At 30.0% G+C, this 18,541-nt stretch overlaps 6 protein-coding genes across 6 annotated transcripts; 2 read left to right on the forward strand and 4 right to left on the reverse strand. All coding sequences in view use genetic code 12, as the record gives it.

Moving 5' to 3' along the window:
- Positions 1–2,563: 2,563 nt before the first annotated feature.
- CAALFM_C701430CA (uncharacterized protein) lies at positions 2,564–3,505 on the reverse strand (the record flags this gene model as incomplete). Its single annotated transcript, XM_716329.1, has 1 exon — positions 2,564–3,505. The coding sequence occupies one exon, from the start codon at positions 3,503–3,505 to the stop codon at positions 2,564–2,566; it is 942 nt and encodes a 313-aa protein (XP_721422.1).
- A 5,901-nt stretch (positions 3,506–9,406) lies between these two features.
- On the forward strand, positions 9,407–9,775 carry CAALFM_C701440WA (uncharacterized protein; the record flags this gene model as incomplete). Its single annotated transcript, XM_716328.1, has 1 exon — positions 9,407–9,775. One exon carries the CDS (start codon positions 9,407–9,409, stop codon positions 9,773–9,775), a length of 369 nt encoding a protein of 122 aa, XP_721421.1.
- A 107-nt stretch (positions 9,776–9,882) lies between these two features.
- PRT1 (translation initiation factor eIF3 subunit b) lies at positions 9,883–12,102 on the reverse strand (the record flags this gene model as incomplete). Its single annotated transcript, XM_716327.1, has 1 exon — positions 9,883–12,102. One exon carries the CDS (start codon positions 12,100–12,102, stop codon positions 9,883–9,885), a length of 2,220 nt encoding a protein of 739 aa, XP_721420.1.
- Positions 12,103–12,559: 457 nt separating this feature from the next.
- On the reverse strand, positions 12,560–15,580 carry CAALFM_C701460CA (uncharacterized protein; the record flags this gene model as incomplete). Its single annotated transcript, XM_716326.1, has 1 exon — positions 12,560–15,580. The coding sequence occupies one exon, from the start codon at positions 15,578–15,580 to the stop codon at positions 12,560–12,562; it is 3,021 nt and encodes a 1,006-aa protein (XP_721419.1).
- Positions 15,581–15,960: 380 nt separating this feature from the next.
- PRE10 (proteasome core particle subunit alpha 7) lies at positions 15,961–16,897 on the reverse strand (the record flags this gene model as incomplete). Its single annotated transcript, XM_019475483.1, has 3 exons — positions 15,961–16,709; positions 16,785–16,833; positions 16,895–16,897. 3 exons carry the CDS (start codon positions 16,895–16,897, stop codon positions 15,961–15,963), a joined length of 801 nt encoding a protein of 266 aa, XP_019331028.1.
- Positions 16,898–17,176: 279 nt separating this feature from the next.
- Positions 17,177–18,517, forward strand: CAALFM_C701480WA (palmitoyltransferase; the record flags this gene model as incomplete). Its single annotated transcript, XM_716324.1, has 1 exon — positions 17,177–18,517. The coding sequence occupies one exon, from the start codon at positions 17,177–17,179 to the stop codon at positions 18,515–18,517; it is 1,341 nt and encodes a 446-aa protein (XP_721417.1).
- Positions 18,518–18,541: the final 24 nt, after the last annotated feature.

An 18,541-nucleotide genomic window follows, 5' to 3' on the forward strand; every position in this document is an offset into this window, starting at 1 on the left:
ACCAACCAACCAACCAACAATAACAGTAAAATCTACCCCCAGAAACTAGATTATACTCCGAAAACAAATGAAAATGGAGATAATTGTAAGCTTATCGGTTATCGGATATGTAGATATATAAGGATTTGGGACAATAATTTGTGGATGGCTAACTTGTTTCGGATATTCTTTTTTTTTTTTTTTGTATAACCGGAAATAATAGAAAGAATTATAATTCCGGTACGTAATAAAGCCCCAAAGTATACAGAGAGTCACGATTCATAGGCTTATGCAATGTTTATTATCTCCAGAAATGACCTTTTTTTCTGTATTACAAATTCTTAATGATTGCAATATCTTTTGGATGAATCTATTAGGTAGTTCACCATTTTACTCTAATAAACAATTCTGGTATTTGTTGTATGTATGTATGTATGTATGTATGATTATCAACCAAGAATAAATATCTTACTGTAAGATTATGATCATGCAAAATCTATGTGGCTTTGGCTTCATTATCAGATAAATGAGCCTTCAACTACAGATAAATATGATTCAGTTGGGTGCATGAATTAAATCGACAGATTTAAAATTTATTGACTTGATTTGTGGAGTTGAATGTGTGGAGAGAGTGTGTGTGTTGGGATATAAAATGCAACGGGGTAAAATAAGAAAATAAAAGTGTCAAATCTAATCTAATGAAGCGTACACAAAATTAAGAATATTTCCCACCATTTTAAGGAAAGGAAAGGAAAGGAAAAGGAAAAGGAAAAGAAAAGGAAAACAGCTATTCTATATTTAGATTTTAAGAAGAGCAAAGTTGTTGTTGGGATGAATGAATAATTGTTAAATCAAGAAATTAAAAACGTCGTGATAGACAAGATTTGTTTAAAAAAAAAAAATATTGTCATTTGGATGGATAAAAAAGTCTTGTCAAAATTCATTGACTCATTTTGATACTTGCTGTTTATTTTACAATTTACTCTTATTATCCGTAATTTGCTAATCTTGATGGATGGAAATTAAACTACCTCTGTGGGTTAATACATGGTTCATCATAATGTAAGTAATTGTTTTTGTTATCTTGTCTTGTCTTGTCTTGTCTTGGAGACATTTCTTTCTTTCTGTCTTTATATTTTTTTTTCTCTCTCTCTAATAATTTCCATCGAATGTGCTATCACCCCGTTTGTTTGTTAACCTGTCAATCTTATTTTATTAACAAGAAATGTTTCTAATCGTACTATCGTAAATGCAAGTTGAATTTGAAATGTAATTGCAATTGCATTGAATTGAATTGAATTGTTGACAATACCACGGAGATGAGTCATCAAATAATGTATCTGTAACAACAACAACATCAACAACAACAATAACTATTCAGCCACTTCTCTATCTATCTATCCCCACTTACAAGAAAACACTACACCACCACCACCATCACCACTTATGCATACATGCTCAATTCTACTTATGTGGGATAACTTATTTTTGTACTCGAATATTTTATGTTTTTTTGTGTCGATTTTTGATTTTCTTGACATACATTTGATGATGATGACCAGTATATTTTTTTAGCTTAGAAGAAGGAAGGAAGGAAGAAAGGAAGAAAGGAAGGAAGAAAGAAAGAAAAATCTTGGTATTACTCTCGTTTTCCCTTTTATATATATAAATCGTACCAGAACACCCAAGAAATATTTTATAATAATATGGGAGAGATAGGGATTGTGGCTATGTCAATCTAGATTAACCTTGTAATAACAACAACAACAACAACAACAACATACAAAATGACCAGCTTTTCTTTTTTTTTTGCTTGTCGTCGTTTGCATAATTGATTTCAGTTGTGAAATCGAACCAACAAATTCTTAATTTTGTATAGACTCCCTCTCATATTTTGTTCTTTTTATTTATTGCTATTGTAAAAAAAAGATTTTTAAATCTATATTTGTTTGGAATGTATAGCAACAAGATATTTATTAATTACTAATTTCCGAATTTCCAATTCCCGAATTTCAAACTCCATGATCTCTCTGTCTCTGCCCCAGATGGATTAATTTCGGTCCGGCTGTTGAATTACCGATCCCCACCCATATCCATCCATCCATCCATTCATCGCACGCATGCATAAAGGACTGAATTTTTCTCTTTTTTTTTTTTTTCCGATTCTTCCCCCAAAATCTTCTTGCTCTAACGTATAAATTCTTGTTTTATCAAAACTTCTCTTTATAATCTCATCTGTTCATTTTATGGCGACCCCATATTTTACATTAACACAGTATATACTTTCTCTTCTCCCCCCCCTCTCTAATGATTTACAAAAGTCTAATAATAAAAAATAACGTTAATTATTGTATAAAATTCTATAAAATGGGTAAATGGGTAAAACTATTGCTAAAAGAATTGAAATAAAACCGTAGAAATAAAAAAAAAAAATTAAAAAAAAAACGAAAACGAAATAATAAATAAATAAACATCGAAAGTAAAAAAAAAAAAAAAACATTAATTGTCGTAATCATCAATCAACAAGTTGTAAATCGTAATCGTAATCATAAGCCTGTCCATATCGTGTCAGTCAATCTTTTCTTTAAAAAAATTGATCTAAAGAAATGTTTTGATTTTTATATAAACTTTGTGGATGATTATGATTTTTCAATTTCCAATCTATAGTTTGATTATTTTCATGTAATAACAATTCTGGTTGTTTTTCTTCTTCAATTTCTTGTTGTTCATCAATTGTATGCAATGATGTTATGGTGATTGGGGTAGAATTAGAACGTACAATTGATGGCAATGGCGACTGTGTTGTTGATGTTGTTGATGATGTTGTTGATGATGGTGGTGGGACAATCGATAAACTCTTGAAATTTCTAGGAATAGTAGCTTCTATGGCAATATTATTTTCTTCAATGATTTCATCGGAATCAGAATAAATATAATATTCATCAGAATCAGAATCTAAATCAGAATCTGATGAATTAGAATAAATTGATGAAGTTTCAGATAAATTGTCTTCTTCTTCTTCTTCTTGATCTTCTTCGTAGTAAACACCTTTAATGGCAGCTAATTCATCTTGTTCCATAACAACAGAATCTTCATAATCATCAAGATCATCGTAATCATTTTGACCATCTTCATAAAAGTAATCGTCTTCATTATCATCTTCATGATCTTCTTCTTCTTCTTCTTCATCATCATCGGATGAATCACTATCAATTTCATATTCAGTAATTGAAGTTTTATAAGCTTGTCTAACTGGAGTTGGAGCAAATTGAACCATTGAAGATTCAGGACTAAGGTACCCACTAGAACTCTTCTGGGTGTTGGTTTTGGAAGTTAATTTTTCACTAGTTCTTCTTTTAGTTTCATCACTAATATAATCCATAATATTATCCAACATATTAGCTTGAACCACCAAATTTCTTAATGAAGATTTAGGAGATTGAGCTTCTCTAGTTAATTTGGATCTAACTTTGCTGGCTAATATATAAGTTTGAGCAAAAGACATTTGAGGTTGCAGCAGCGACATAATTGCAGAAGTGGTGATAGTAGTAGTAGTAGTAGTGGAGTCAATGTGTGAATAAAGTAAAGTAAAGTTAATAAAAGAGGTTAATAATCTAAAAGATTTAGATTTAGATTTGGATATTTGAAAAAAGAGGGTAATTGTTGTAAAAAATCCCAAAATAAAAAAGAAGGAATTTAATCAAATATTTATAATTGGCAACACCATTAGTAAGAGTTGTCTGTGTTTAGTTGTTTAGTTATTTAGTTTAAGTTGTTTTTTTTTTTTTTTTTTGCGGGTGAATATGAGTAAGTGAGTGAGTGAGTGAGTAATATCGGCTGTAAGTATTAAAGAGAGAAAGAGAAAAAGAGTGTGTGACAGCAAAAATACAAAAAAAAAACGGACGGATCTAGACTGCCCCAAATTTATTATTTTTTCTTTCTTTTGCTAAGAGAAAAAAAAAAAAAAAAAAGAAAAGAAAAGAAAAGAACTCATTGTATATGCATAATGGGTTAAAAGCATAATATCCGTGTGCGTGTGTATGTAAGTATGTATGTCTGTTGCTTACTCATTACGTCGGACACGGATATTAGAGACACACTCCAAAGAGTGAGAAAGTGAGCAATTTTGTCTAAGAGATTAAAATTTCAAACTGACTAATCAATCAATCAATCAATCAATTATTGTGCCAATCAATTTTTATATCCGGCAAATATTCTTCTTCTTCTTCTTTTTCTTCTTCTATTTCGGTTCCACCTCACTTGTCTTCCTCTTCCCCCGAGTTATTTATTCATATTTATTAAAGTTTTAATTCTTCATGTTATTTACCAATTAACTATTACTAGGTTGTCTTATTTTGTCTCCTTGTTCTATAATTGAAATCATCCAATTCAAATCAGATGATTGTTATTGTTGTTGTTATTGTTATTGTTATTGTTATTACTTTTTAGTATTATTTTACAACTACGAATTTAAGTCTGATATGTTTCAAACCTACAGACCTAAATGGAATGGTTATGTAATGGTTCCCACAATAGTATGTATTACAGACAAATTTTGTTTATCTATTCTTTGTCTATGCTTTTTGACAGCAATCTGCAATTAAATCATCATCTTCATTATCATCTTATTTTTTTTTTTTTAATTTAAAGAAGTTATGTATGTGGAAGAGGACGACGACAACGCGCGTAATCAAGCGTTAGGAGAATTGTTCTAAGAATGTTCTCCGTTTTTTTTTTAGAGAGAGATGGTGTCATATTTCCATATTCTGTCTAAATTTGGTTTAGTTGAGTTGAGAATAGCAATTAGATTGGATCTAGTAATATCAAATGATATGATATGATTTGGTTTGTTTCCATTAAACTCTATTCTGCACACCTTCTTCTTCTTCTTCTTGGTTTCATCGTTTATAGTTAACTATACAACCAGACCAAATCCAACCAGCAACAACAACAACAACAACAACCACTAAAGTCGTTTTATGACAGGTGATAGAGCAAATTATCGTACATTGTTCCTCAAGATGAATGTATAACCGATTATCCGTAAATTCCAAATTATTTTTTTTTTTTTTCTACGTATCTCGTTTCGTTGTCTAACTTTGCATTAACTTCTTTTTTGGTTCCCTTTCCTGAAAAACTACGCGGAACGTCTATTTTTCCGAGACTAATTAACTAATCAAGATTGGTTGTTTCGTGATTAATACACTTCATCTTGGTATCTTATAAAGACTAATTGACAAAAATCCACCCTCTACAGGTAGATCTATATATTCTTAAACGTTAGAGAAAATATCCAAATGTCTAACTTTTTGATGTTTGATCAAGCAGTAATTTCTCATCTAACATAGATTTTAATTTTTATTTTTTTTTTAGATTGTGACGTCAAACGCAACTAAAGTGAAGTTTGAACTCACCACCACTACCACAGTCGTTACAATGAATAATAATAAGGATATACGCTATTCTTTTTTTTTTTTGTTATATTTTGATTGCTGTTGGGTTTGTATACTTTTTTGTTTTTTTTTTTCTTCTTCTTCTTCTTTTGCAATCAAAAACCCTTAGTTTTGAATCTTGAGTTGTCTGTTTGATTCATCTTGTCTAGACATATTATAATCAATGAAATATTATTATTATTATTACTTCATAGCAATAATTAAAATACTACTAGTAGAGTTATATTACATGTTTGTAGTTCTTACTGTATGGTCTGGTCGGTTAATTTTTTTTTTTTTTACTGTTTTTGGTAGATAACCCTGTCAAAAGTTCTTTAACGGATCGCCATGTTGAAAATATTACAATTTAAAATTTCAATATAAATCATTCCATTAAAATCATCCCATAAATTATAATTTAATTTTCCTCAAAAATTTGTTTGTTCCATTGAAACAAAAGAATAAGGTTTGCAGTATTTATTTATTTATTTATTTATTTATTTTTTTTGAACATTCGATAAATGTTATTTATTGAATTGAGTTTTTAAAGTTACGTATAACTTATAAAAGTGTAAAAGTTAGTACAAAGAAAGGTGGGAAGAGAAGGAGGCTATACTGACTAATAATCTAAATTGATACTAACTAAGATATGTTTTATCAAAATTTAAGTTATTATTGGATGTTATTTTTTTATCAAAAATAGACTTTACTCACTCGCTCACTCACTCACTCACTCACTCGCCTTCCCCTCCTTTAAATAGATCACATATGATTCTAGTACCACTAAACATTATCAACAACTATCATCAATTAGTAGAATTACTCTGAGTGAATCCACAGTCGTAGTAGTGGTATACCACCACTATAGAAACTATTGAGATTTTAAAAATCCACGTGGTAGTACTAAAACTGTAAGGTTTATGATAATATCAAGTTAGTTCTATAGATATCACTACCACCACCACCACCACCACCACCACTTTCAAAGCTGTTTGTATTTATTATAGATTTTATCTATCAATTACATCATTTTCTCCTTTTCAGTTTTTATAATTAAATAAGAGAGGGTCGATTGTTATGTTTGTGTAATTTGCTTAGGATTTTTTTTTTTTTTTTTAATTGGAGTCCAAATATCCGATGACTAATACACACATACACACGGACACAAAAACATAATATCCCAATCGAGTAAATATCCGTTATATGCGTACACCATCACCATCTCTATAATTAGCCGTGTGTAGATCTATCCAAAAAATTTTTAATCCATCATTTTTCTTTCACTATTATTAATTAGTACTGTTTAGTATGACTCATATAAATAAATCTCTACAATTGATGTCTTGTAGATTCCTTTTTTTGTTGAACTATTAATCAATCATCAACACATTATAAACTCTTATCTTAGGATAAATTGTTCTAGGTAATTCCTTCTCTTTCTTTTTTCACACCAAAGAGATTTTATAATTTATTACATAATCTATATTCCAGGGAAGTATGTATACATACATGCTTATGCTTATGCTTGAGGAGTTATGTAATAGCAAATGGAATTCCATTGCTATCGGTGTTTTGTGATTAATTTGATAAAATAGTTCATTAAAATTTGGAATTTAGATTCTCTTCTAGAACTTTAGGAGCTATACATGTATGTATATATGTATATAGATGTGGATTTAGTTTATATAGCTGTTCCACCCTTTCCATTACTACACATCTCGCTCCTCCCTCCTCCTTTCAAATGATATCAATTTTTGATTCAGTTTGGTTTAGTTGAGTTTTGACCTGTTCAACTTTGTTCTGCTCTGTTGCTCAATATTCTTCTTTGTGTTGTGGCTGTTGTTTGTTGTTTGTTGCTGTTGTTGATGTTGTTGATGTTGTTGAGCCACTTGATTTTAGAAACGCGCAAATCAAACAAAAAAAGCAAATTTGATCTTCAACAGCAATTATAAAATTACTTTTTCTACTTTTTATAACCTTACTAAATAAATGATCTTTTGGATCTGACGTAAACTAATCCACATACATCCGTATATAATTTTTACAGTAGTACTTCTTTTTTTTCATATTTGTTGAATTAACTTTATTAGAATACATGTATCTCTGGGTTTGACATATCAAATTATTTGATTGGTGTTGGACTAACTATTGAAACAACATCCGTCCTTTCCCCCACCCCCCCATTCCCCTACATATATCTGTTTTTTGCTCAGTTACACCTTTCGTATTTCCCTATATTTGTAAAAGAATACTAATTGAGTCAAACGTTAAAAAAAAAGATTCCTAATGTAGAGTTAGACTTAATTTGCATTGAGTTTAGTGCCTTTTTTTTTTGTGGCGATGACGACGACGACGACGGACGATGAAACCAAAAAAAGAAAGAAAAAAAGAATAGTGCGGACTACATACTTGAGGAAACCTTTTAAATCAACTGCTTATCTTAAATAAAAAGACTTTAGGATAATTTGACCTATGTGATTTGATTGTATGGACTATTTCTTTCATCATTTTGAAAAGTATTAAATGGTAGAATTGAATTTTTCGGTCTTTCCTTATTGGGAATGATTGACAAATAATAAGTATGCGCTTTTTTTTTTTGTGGCAATGAATTTAACCGTCTTGATAATATCTCCGAGCCGTTTTTTTTTTTAGTATCCCCGTGCAAAGAGTTTTCTTCGGAGATAAATTTTCTAATCCGCCATATATTATGTGTTTGCTTTAAATCTTTTTTTTTTTTTTAAAAAAAAAGAAACCGGTTTTCGGAAACGATGCATTGTGATCAATCGGTATTTTCAACCGAGAGTAGTCTTTAAGGATGGATGAGCTACTGTTTAGATTGATCATATTTAATCAGTTTGCTCTTAATACATAGTGGCTTAATCTACACCTGATCAGTAATTGTAGGCTTTTTTCTATACATATCCTTATGCTACTTGGGGTTATGGTTCATCAGTTTTACATTTAATCGCTTATTTGTTTTCCTCTATCTCATTCTTAAGCATAAATATCTCGTCCCTTCTTTCAAAGAAATATACATATTTCGTGTGACCCTTGTTTCGGGGCTTCAGTTCAGAATGGCTTTGTTGGCATCAGTAATACCAATATAACTGGTCATCAATGAATGGTTCTCCCTGTCTCGAGATCGATCTTTCAAGTAATTGATCAATAAATTATCTTTGAATTTTACATGACTTTTAATTGATGCGGGAAATAAAACAATCACTTTTCTTCTCGATCATCGGGTTCATAATTATTTGTGTTTGTGGGGTTAAAGAATTTTGGCTAGGAAAGATAATTTACTATAACATTAATGTCGGAAATAGGAGGCATGATTGTTAATAAACATATACTTTTGAATTCAAACAATAAGGACGTTAACTATTATATTTGTTTTCTGGGGAGTTTTTTTTTTGTTGGTCTCGGTGATTTATTTACCGATGATGATAATATATGTCTGGCTTTAAACCATACAATGTAAAATTCCCTCACTGTTTTATGACATTGGCTTATCACTGTCCCAAAATGGACTTTTCAATAAAAGGAGCACCAGTCCATAAGTTAATTATTCATTAGGTTGGATAAATAAATATCGTGTCTTATTGGACACCACTGTTGTTCTTGTCCTATGAGTTATCAAAATTACTTCTAACTCTTTCATGAGGTAGTTTCCAAATCAATTACACCCCACTGACAGTTAAGTAGATATGTTCTGTTCCATGCCATTGTCCATTAAGTTATATATCAACACTATTAATTATATGTTGCATTGAATCAAGTCATTTCCATTCGCAACTGTTTTATTTAAGAAGATTTTTAATACACGACATTTTATTTGTCAGCTTGGAACAAACAAACAAACAAACAAACAAAAAAAAAAAAAAAATTCTTCAATTGAATTCAGAATCAATAAAACTTTTTGCATGAATCGATGAAGAGATAACCAATAACTCTTTCCATTTATTCTCAATTTACCTATTCAGTTTTTTATTGCCATCATGATTAGAAATAATATAATAAGAAATATTCGTTTGAGTAATATCTACAAGTATAACAGCAGTATTAATCAAAGAACCATATCGCCGTTTTTGTCATCGAAACGTAACTATTCGACTCCTCAAGAAGAATCAGAACCAATGGATGAATATGAACTGAAAATTTATAATATTTTACAACAAGAATTGAATCCAGTGAATTTAAAAATTAAAGATGTATCAGGAGGTTGTGGATCGATGTTTTCAATATTTATTGAAAGTGAAAAATTCAAAGGATTAACTATGATTAAACAACATCGATTAGTTAATGAAATTTTAAAAGATGAAATTAAAAAATGGCATGGATTACAATTACGTACCAAAAAAGTATAGAATTTATAAATGATACATGTAAATAATAATAATAATATATATACATATATATATATAAGTACTATTATAACTATGGATTAAAAAACTTTCTTTTGTCGGTAATTCGTTTATTCAACAATTTCTTCTTTTTCTTCAATAATCTCTTCTTTAATTTCTTCAATAATTTCTGCTTGAACTTCGTTCTTGGAATTACCTTGTTTACTAATATGTTTGGCACGGTACTTTCTCCATTCTTCCAAAGCCTTTCTACGAGCCAAAATGATTTCTTTAACAGCAGCATCAGCTTCCATAGCATCAGCTTCTTCAAATTGTGCACTATATTCACGTAAATTGGATCTGACCTTCTTTTTATCACTATTGGTCAATAAAGATGGTGGTCTTGGTCTCCAAACAAAATCTTTGAATTGATCAATTGAATCATCTCTTAATAAATTACCAGTGAATTCATAAAGTCTATAACCATTTTCAATGGCATGTAACCAAGAAGTTGACCAAGCAGCAACAAATCTACCTGATGGATCCCAAGAAATATTGGTCATTCCAGAAAATTTATCGGTCTTTAATAATTTGACATTAGCAGGTAATGATTTTTTATTAGTTTCATCATCAAATGAAACATCGAAAAATTCCAATTCACCAGAAGTTCTTGAAATAGTAGCAACAACAACATATCTTCCCTTTGGTGACCAGAAAATAGTGTTTGAGTGTTTGTTTTCGATTTTGGTGTATGCCTTATATTTAGTTGACAGTTGATTATTAATAGCAGCAGCAGCAACAGCAGCAGCAATGGCGGCACCACCTTTCTTTTTCAGATTGTGATTAACTCCACCTTTGGTAACTTCTGGTGCATAGAATGAAATGGTATTTTTTGGAATAGCAGGATTCGGATTACCATCATCTAATCTACTAATAGTAATAAATCTTTCAGTATTTGGTTCCCAAGCAAAATTAACCACCACATCTTTTAATTCTAATTTTTCAACTGGGATATCTCTTTCATTAGTTTTGAAAAATTCCAAATTGGAGAAAATAGTTTTACCTGATTTTGTATGACGATCAACTTTAACACATAATAATTTCCCATTAGATTGCCAATGCATTTTACAATCACTAACTTGGAATAAATTGACAGTACGTAAAATTTCTCTCGAAGGAATTTGCATCAAGGCAACTCTAGCGGTTTGATTAGTACTTTCTGGAGTCCAATAACTCAAAACATGTTTACCATCAACAGCTTTACTATTATGAAGTTTAACCCCAGCTGGAGCCCATTCGAAATCTTGAATACCATCAACTTTAACCAATTTTTTATCTAATAATTGGAAATTGGATTCAGTTTCATAAATGGCTAAAGCATCTGGTCCTTGACGAGCACAATATTTATCATCATAAGACCATTTAACTAATGGCCACGGCATTTCCTTTTGTCCTTCTAAATGAGGTGGTAAAGCAAATGTTCTGACTGGTTCACCAGTAATCATATTCCAAATGACCAATTTATGACCTTCACTTTCAGGACCAAATGGGAATTGAGCACGATCAACCGTTGAATCGGGTAAACTAATTGGAATAGGTGATAAAGTAACCATAAACTTTTCATTTGGAGAAAAATCAACTAATCTAACTTGTTGATGGAAAAATCTTTTAATACTATTGAAATTAGCTCCACCCCATGATTGAATACCTTGAGGATGAATTGAAAATAAATATGTCCCTTTTGGTGAAAATTTAGCATATTTAGAAGTAAACCCTTTTCTTGGTTCAATGACTGGTTCTGGATCAGCAGATTTTTTATTCCAATAAACTCCTACCGTTTCACTAAAATGTAAAACCATTTGATCTCTACCTTGTTCATCTTGTAACCAAGATTTCAAATATCCATGACTTTGAAATGGTTCAATTTCTGGTTCAATGAATTCTTCATTAACAGCTCCATCAACACCATATTTTTCCATATCAGATAATTTATTAACTAATAATCGATGATTTTGATCCAATTTTTTCCCATGTAATTTTTTAATGGCTAAATCGGCCAGTTCTGTTGATTTAAATTGAATGAAAAGATATCCTTTAGATTTACCATTTTCTAATGGCATATAAATTCCTTCATCTCCTTCAACAATTTCCCCAACTTGAGAAAATAATTTCCGTAAAACTTTAATTAAAACTGGAACTTTAGCTTCTGGTGCAATTGGAGCTCCATCAACAATAATATAATTATCTAATCCAATATTAACTTCATATTTTTCTTCTAAATCAGAAAAATCAATGTCATCTAATTTGATTTCCTTTTCAAGTTGAAGATAATCTTCCTCGTTAATTGACATCTTCAAAATGATTTGTTGTTATTGTTGTTGTTGTTGTTACTTAAAAGTATGATCTATGTTGATGAACTTGAAAAAGCCAAAAACAATAAAAAAAAAAGAGACAGGAAAATTTTTCACTCTACGTACAAAATTTTTTTTTTTATGTGTGTGTGCGTGTGCGTGTCTTGTGGTCAAATCAATCAGACACGACTTTTGATTCTTTACTTCATCTCTACCACCACCACCACCACCACCAACACCACCAACAAGGCTCTTTAATCTTTTAGGACAATTTTCATTTAATAAATATAGAAGCATATATAAATACTATCAATTTCAACTCATAATAGTAGAAAAAATACAAATACATAGAGAGGCAATATCATTGAATATCAAGAATCTTTCAAATACAAGTTAATATAGGTAGGTTTTCACTTTAAAATATCTTTGTCGGGGTGAAAATAGGACCTTGATTCCTTTAGTTGTTATCATTTGTAGTTTGTTTATTATTATTATTATTATTATTATTATTATTACCAATAACTTCATTCAATCGTTGAATTTCCAATTCTAGTTCTTTAAATCTTTTTTTGGCTTCTTGATCTTCTAAAATTCTTCGTTCTCTTTCTGCTTTCCATTTATTTCTTAAATCATTCATTCTTAATTTAGATAATGGATCGTTATTAGTACTAGTATTACCGTAATCATCTCCATCAACATTAGTATTTTGATTTTGATTTTGTTGTTGTTGTTGTTGATTCATAAATTCTAATTCCGATTTCAATGATTCATTTTCTTTAATCAATTTATTCAATTTATCATTTAATTTAGTATATTTAACTTTAATTGAATCATCATTTTCTTTTAATAACAATTTGATATGATCATTGATTAATATATCGGTGGCTCTTATAAAATATTCAAATATTGATTTATGTTTATCTCTAATATAAGTAATATTTTCAATAATATCAATATTTTTCCCCATCCCATTACTATTATTAATATCAGTTATATGATTTAATAATTTTTCATATTTCATTTTCGGATCATATAAAGATTTATCATCAGCTATTTTATTATAACTTTCAATTAATCTTTTGAATTGATTAGTATCATATAATAATAAATCTTTGTATTGATATTCTAAAATAGAGATTTTCTTCACTCCCAATTCAATATTAGCACTGCTATTGTTGTTTTCGTTTGTTGTCTTGGTATTAGTATTTACCGTTGTTGTTGAAGATGATGTCGTTGAGGCAGTTCGTGCTACGGTTGCTAGTGCTGATGGGGCTGGAGTTGGAGCCGTTTGTGGAGTTGGTGTTGATGTTGATGTGGCTGTAGATTGGGAATTACTCTCTGCTCTAGTTCTATCAATTGTCATTAGATCAGTCAATTTATTAACTTTCAATTGTAATGCCTCATTGTCTTTCCGCAATGAATCAACAGTGTACGACATTTGTATCCTTTCAGTATTATATTTCCGTTGTTTATCTAATGATAAATTCAATTCTGTTTGTAATTTATTATTCAACCCCATTTGATTTCTTAATTCAATTGATTTTTCTTGTAATTTTGATGTTAAATTGTTGATTTTCTCCAGTGTTGAACTATTCAAAAGCTTATAATCATTGTTTACCTGATTCAATTCATCATTGATTCTACTATACGATGTTTGTAATTGTAAATAATCATTCACTAAATTCAATTCATTCAATGAACTATTGCGATGATTATTGTACGATGAATATGACGATCTGTTATTATTGTTATTGTTATTGTTGTTGTTGTTCGTAGTATTGGTGGTATCGGAAGGTTGCTTGTATTGATCTAATTCATCTTGTAATATTGTAATACATTTTTCATACTCAATCAATTTTTGCTCAAGTTGTTGTATTTGTTGTTGTTGTTGTTGCTGGTGATTGTTTTTACTAAATTCATCTAGATTCTTGTCATTTTCTTTCTCACTCAATGATTGACGTAATTGATTAAATTTATTGGACATAATTTGGAAATTATTTTTAATTCGAATCGATTCATTTATTTGTTCAACTAATTGATTTTGTAATTCATTCTTATTTGCCTTGTAATTTTCACAAGTTAATTCCAATTCATCAACCGTTTTAATCAAATCTTCGATAATATGAATATATCCTTCCAAATCATTCTTATTAGCGACATTGTTGGTGCTAACACCATATTCAGATGATGTGTATGGTGGAGTAAATAAATCATGTGGTTTATTATTATATTGATGCAGTTGATCCAATCTAGTCATCAATTCTAATTTCAAAACATTCAATTTAACTTCTAATTGTGCCGATATGGATTGTTGTAAAGTTTCTTTACCCGGGCTAGTGGTGTTGCTGCCGCCGTGGGAATAATTATTTTTATCATATTCATTGATCAAAATATAAATTAATTCATCAACAGAATAATTAATTAAATTGATTCTTGATTCATAATTAGAAATTTGCAAATCCTTATCACTGATTTCCTTATTTGCAGTTTCTATTTTGTTGTACAATTGTTTATTTAATTCAAGTGCTTCATCTAGTTCAATTTGTAAATTTTGATGTTGAATTTCTAAAGTTGAAGTTTGCGACAATGAGGTTGATAATGGGTTGTTTTCGTTATTCATGATGTTGTTATTGTTTCTTCTTAATAATGTGTGAAATTCATGAGGATCAAGATTATTTCTATCAATCAATTCTTGTAAAAAATTCTTCATCAATTTTAATTGGATTTTATAATTAACTATTCGTTTATTCAATTCTTCTTCTCTTGATTTGGTTGTTGTAGCAATATTATTTGTAACCATATCTCTACTACCATTAGTAGGACTAAGACCATTATTAAATTTCAAATTGGGTTTATTTTGAAACAACAGCCGTGGCGTTGATTCTGGACTACCACGTAACGTAGGGCGGAATTGTCTCCATGGCGATATGTTTTTTGGTTGTATTCTACTTGGAGTCAAATTATCGATGGTTATGATATCATCATTAGATATATCACTATTGGTAGGGTTGTTTTTGTTGACTTTGTTGTTATTGTTGTTGTTGTCAACTGGATCAGTTGATAATCTCATCTCATTCAAACTCTTGTGTAAATTAGATATATTGATATCTACTTGAGAAGAATAAGAATCTCTAATAGTCAATGATGGTGAAGATGTGCCTTGGGGTCTAATTATATCATCAAGGGGTGAATTCGGACGTGAAATAAATGGACTAGAAGATAAAGTGTCTGGTTGGTTTTCTTGTTGAACTTCCAATTGCGTTATTTGTTCCATCTCTTCTTCTTCTTCTTCTTCTTCTTCTGGTGTATCTTCTTGAGTTCCTTGTTGTTGTTGTTGTAATTGAATTGATAAATCTTCAGGTTGTTTAAAAACAATAAGATTAGGACTACTATTAGTACTACTTTGAGCACCACTTTTATTCAGTAAAATGGATACATTTGAATTATCATTTGATTCATTAATTGATAAATTTGACATGGAAAATAAAAAGCTTTCAAGGTACTAATAATGTTTTAAAAATGTTTCAAAATAAAAAATTAGTTGTCTATTCCACATATAGACGTTTGATTTGGTAAGGTATGACTTGGTTGTTAACTTCTTTCTTTTACTATCAAATTGATTTGTTTACTTTTTTACACGTTCAGAAAATATTTTTTTTTTTTTTTGCTCAAGGGGACCACGACATACACACTCCCCCCCCCTTTCTTACACTCATACAATTAACATGGAACAACTTTGAAACAACAAATTGATAGTTTGTATTTCTATTTAATTGTATCTAGTAAGTTAATAATAATTCATTCTCTCTTTTCTTTTTTGTTTTCATTCAAAACAAAATTTGAACCTATATATTCACATTATGGAGCCATTTCTTCATCATCAGCACCAGCTTCTTCTTCTTCATCATCATCTTCTTCTTCTTCCTCTTCTTCAGCAAGTTTTCTAGCTTGTTCTAATAAATCATCAGAAATAAATTGATGTTTACCTCCAGTGTGTTCTTTACTACACCAAGAAATTTCCAATTCATAGTCTTTATCTTTATTATCTTCATGACTCAAATGAATAATTCTTGCAGCATGATTTATTGCTTCTAAACAGGTCAATTCTTCATAATTCAATTTTTCTAATTCTGATTTGGCAATTTGTCGACCTTTACCAGTGGCAGCACCATTATACCCCCAATAACTACCACTAGGTTCAATCATATACAAGTATGGTTCCCCATCTTCATTATCTACTCCACCAATAATAGATACTATACCAAATGGACGAACTGAATTATAACAAGTATAATTTTGAACATAAATACCCATTCTATCCATTAAATTAGATATTGGCATCATAGTTTTGAAAATTGATTTGAATGATTGACATTCATCACGACATCTATTAACAAAATGACGTCCATCGGGTAACAAACCCGAATAAACTACTCCAATGTTTCTATCAACAGTTTGAATTCGTTTGTTTTTCTTGGGGATTAATAATTTTGATTGAATGATTTTTTCCACAGCCAATACTATCCCATCTTTACATTTAATACCAATTGATGTACCACCATTTTCAACGGCTTTCATGGCATATTCAACTTGAAAATTTCTCCCATCTATATATAGTTAGTATACTGCAATAACAGGATAGGGCAAAAAATAATAATATTTAATTTGATTTGATTACATACCTGGTGAGAAAACACTGTTGGATAAATCGTAACCTGTACCAATTGAAGTCTATAAATCAGTTAGTATACATGAGCAATGCATTGTGTTTAGTTGTAACAAATTGACATACCATGATATAGATAAAATATTAGTTATATAAGAATTGTTGTAATGATTACAAAAGAAGAAGAGAGTAAGTTTGTTGATATTGCCACTGAGATTATTTTTCAAAGGTTTTTTTTTTTTTTTATGGTTCAGTTCGTTGATTCAATTTCTCTCTGATTTCTCTCTCACTTTCTCCTAAAGATTAACTAAATAACTATTAGTACAACCACAGTTCAATCTATACAACAACTGCTAGGTTGAATAGTTTTCATAATTAGATGGTAAACAATACTTTTACTGAATAATCATGGCAGTACAGTTAAAATGGCCCATATTGGGAGTGATTATTCCTTGTATAATCATTTTTTCATTATCTTATGGATCACATTATTTTATTCTTCGACACCATTTAACAATGAAACAACAATTGATTTATGAATTTTATGTGACTATGATATGGATATCTTATTTATTGGCAATATATACCAATCCCGGACGAGTCCCAAAAAATTATAAACCATCTTTGGCGTCGTCTACAAGAATTGAACAAACCGAGGATGATTCTGATGGGTTAGGTCTAGAATCTAGAGAAGATGAAACCCTAATAAGGGAGGAACCAATCAGTGGAGATAGATGTGAATGGATAAGGTATTGTAAGAAATGTAATAATTATAAACCACCAAGAAGTCATCATTGTAAAATTTGTCAACAATGTGTTTTACAAATGGATCATCATTGCCCTTGGACATTGAATTGTGTTGGAAATAATAATTTACCTCATTTCATGAGATTTCTTGGATGGATCATTTGGGGTACAGGATATTTAATGATTCAATTGATTAAACTAATTATTAATTATTATGAAAATCTGAATATGCCACACTATTTATTCAACAAGACAGAATTAGTGGCCATAATTGCTATTACTCCATTAAATTTTTTTGTCTTTGCTAGTATATTGGTGTTGTTCATTCGATGTTTGATTAATATATGTAAGGGGATGACACAAATAGAAATATGGGAATGGGAAAGATTAGAACTTCAATGGTCAAGTAAACGATTATGGAGATTGATTCGATTCAATTATGGAAGATTACATAAAGGTAAACCATTTCCTGAATTGAACACCTGGACTAATACCACCAATAATGTCAATTATAACGATAATGATGATGATGGGGATGAGGATGTTGAATTAATTAATTTAGCAACCAATAATAATGAAGATTCAACAATAGTGCCACAAAATTTCACTATTGATGATTTGATATTTCCTTATAATTTAGGAATATGGAAGAATTTAGTAAATGCTTTGGGTTATCCTTATATGTGGTTAATACCATTCGGTAAACCTAAGAGTAATGGATATCAACCACAAATTTCCCAAGATTATAAACAAGATGATCAATTGAATTTACCTTGGCCTCCTGATGGTATTAGACAAAAAGAAATTGAAATTAATGTGCTACAACAACAAGGATATCAGCGTGATAGGGAAGAGGAAGACGAGGAAGAACTACGTAGTATTAGAAATTATCAAGAATTGAGAAGAAGATTAGATCCTAGATTGAATGTTCAACGTTCAGATTTCATTAATGATATGGGAGAAGGGTTAACTGATTTTGGTGTTGATGAAGATAGTGATTAATGTCTGGTTAAATAGATAACATAG

Source organism: Candida albicans, chromosome 7, assembly GCF_000182965.3.
Source record: "Candida albicans SC5314 chromosome 7, complete sequence".
Lineage (NCBI taxonomy): Eukaryota > Fungi > Ascomycota > Pichiomycetes > Serinales > Debaryomycetaceae > Candida > Candida albicans.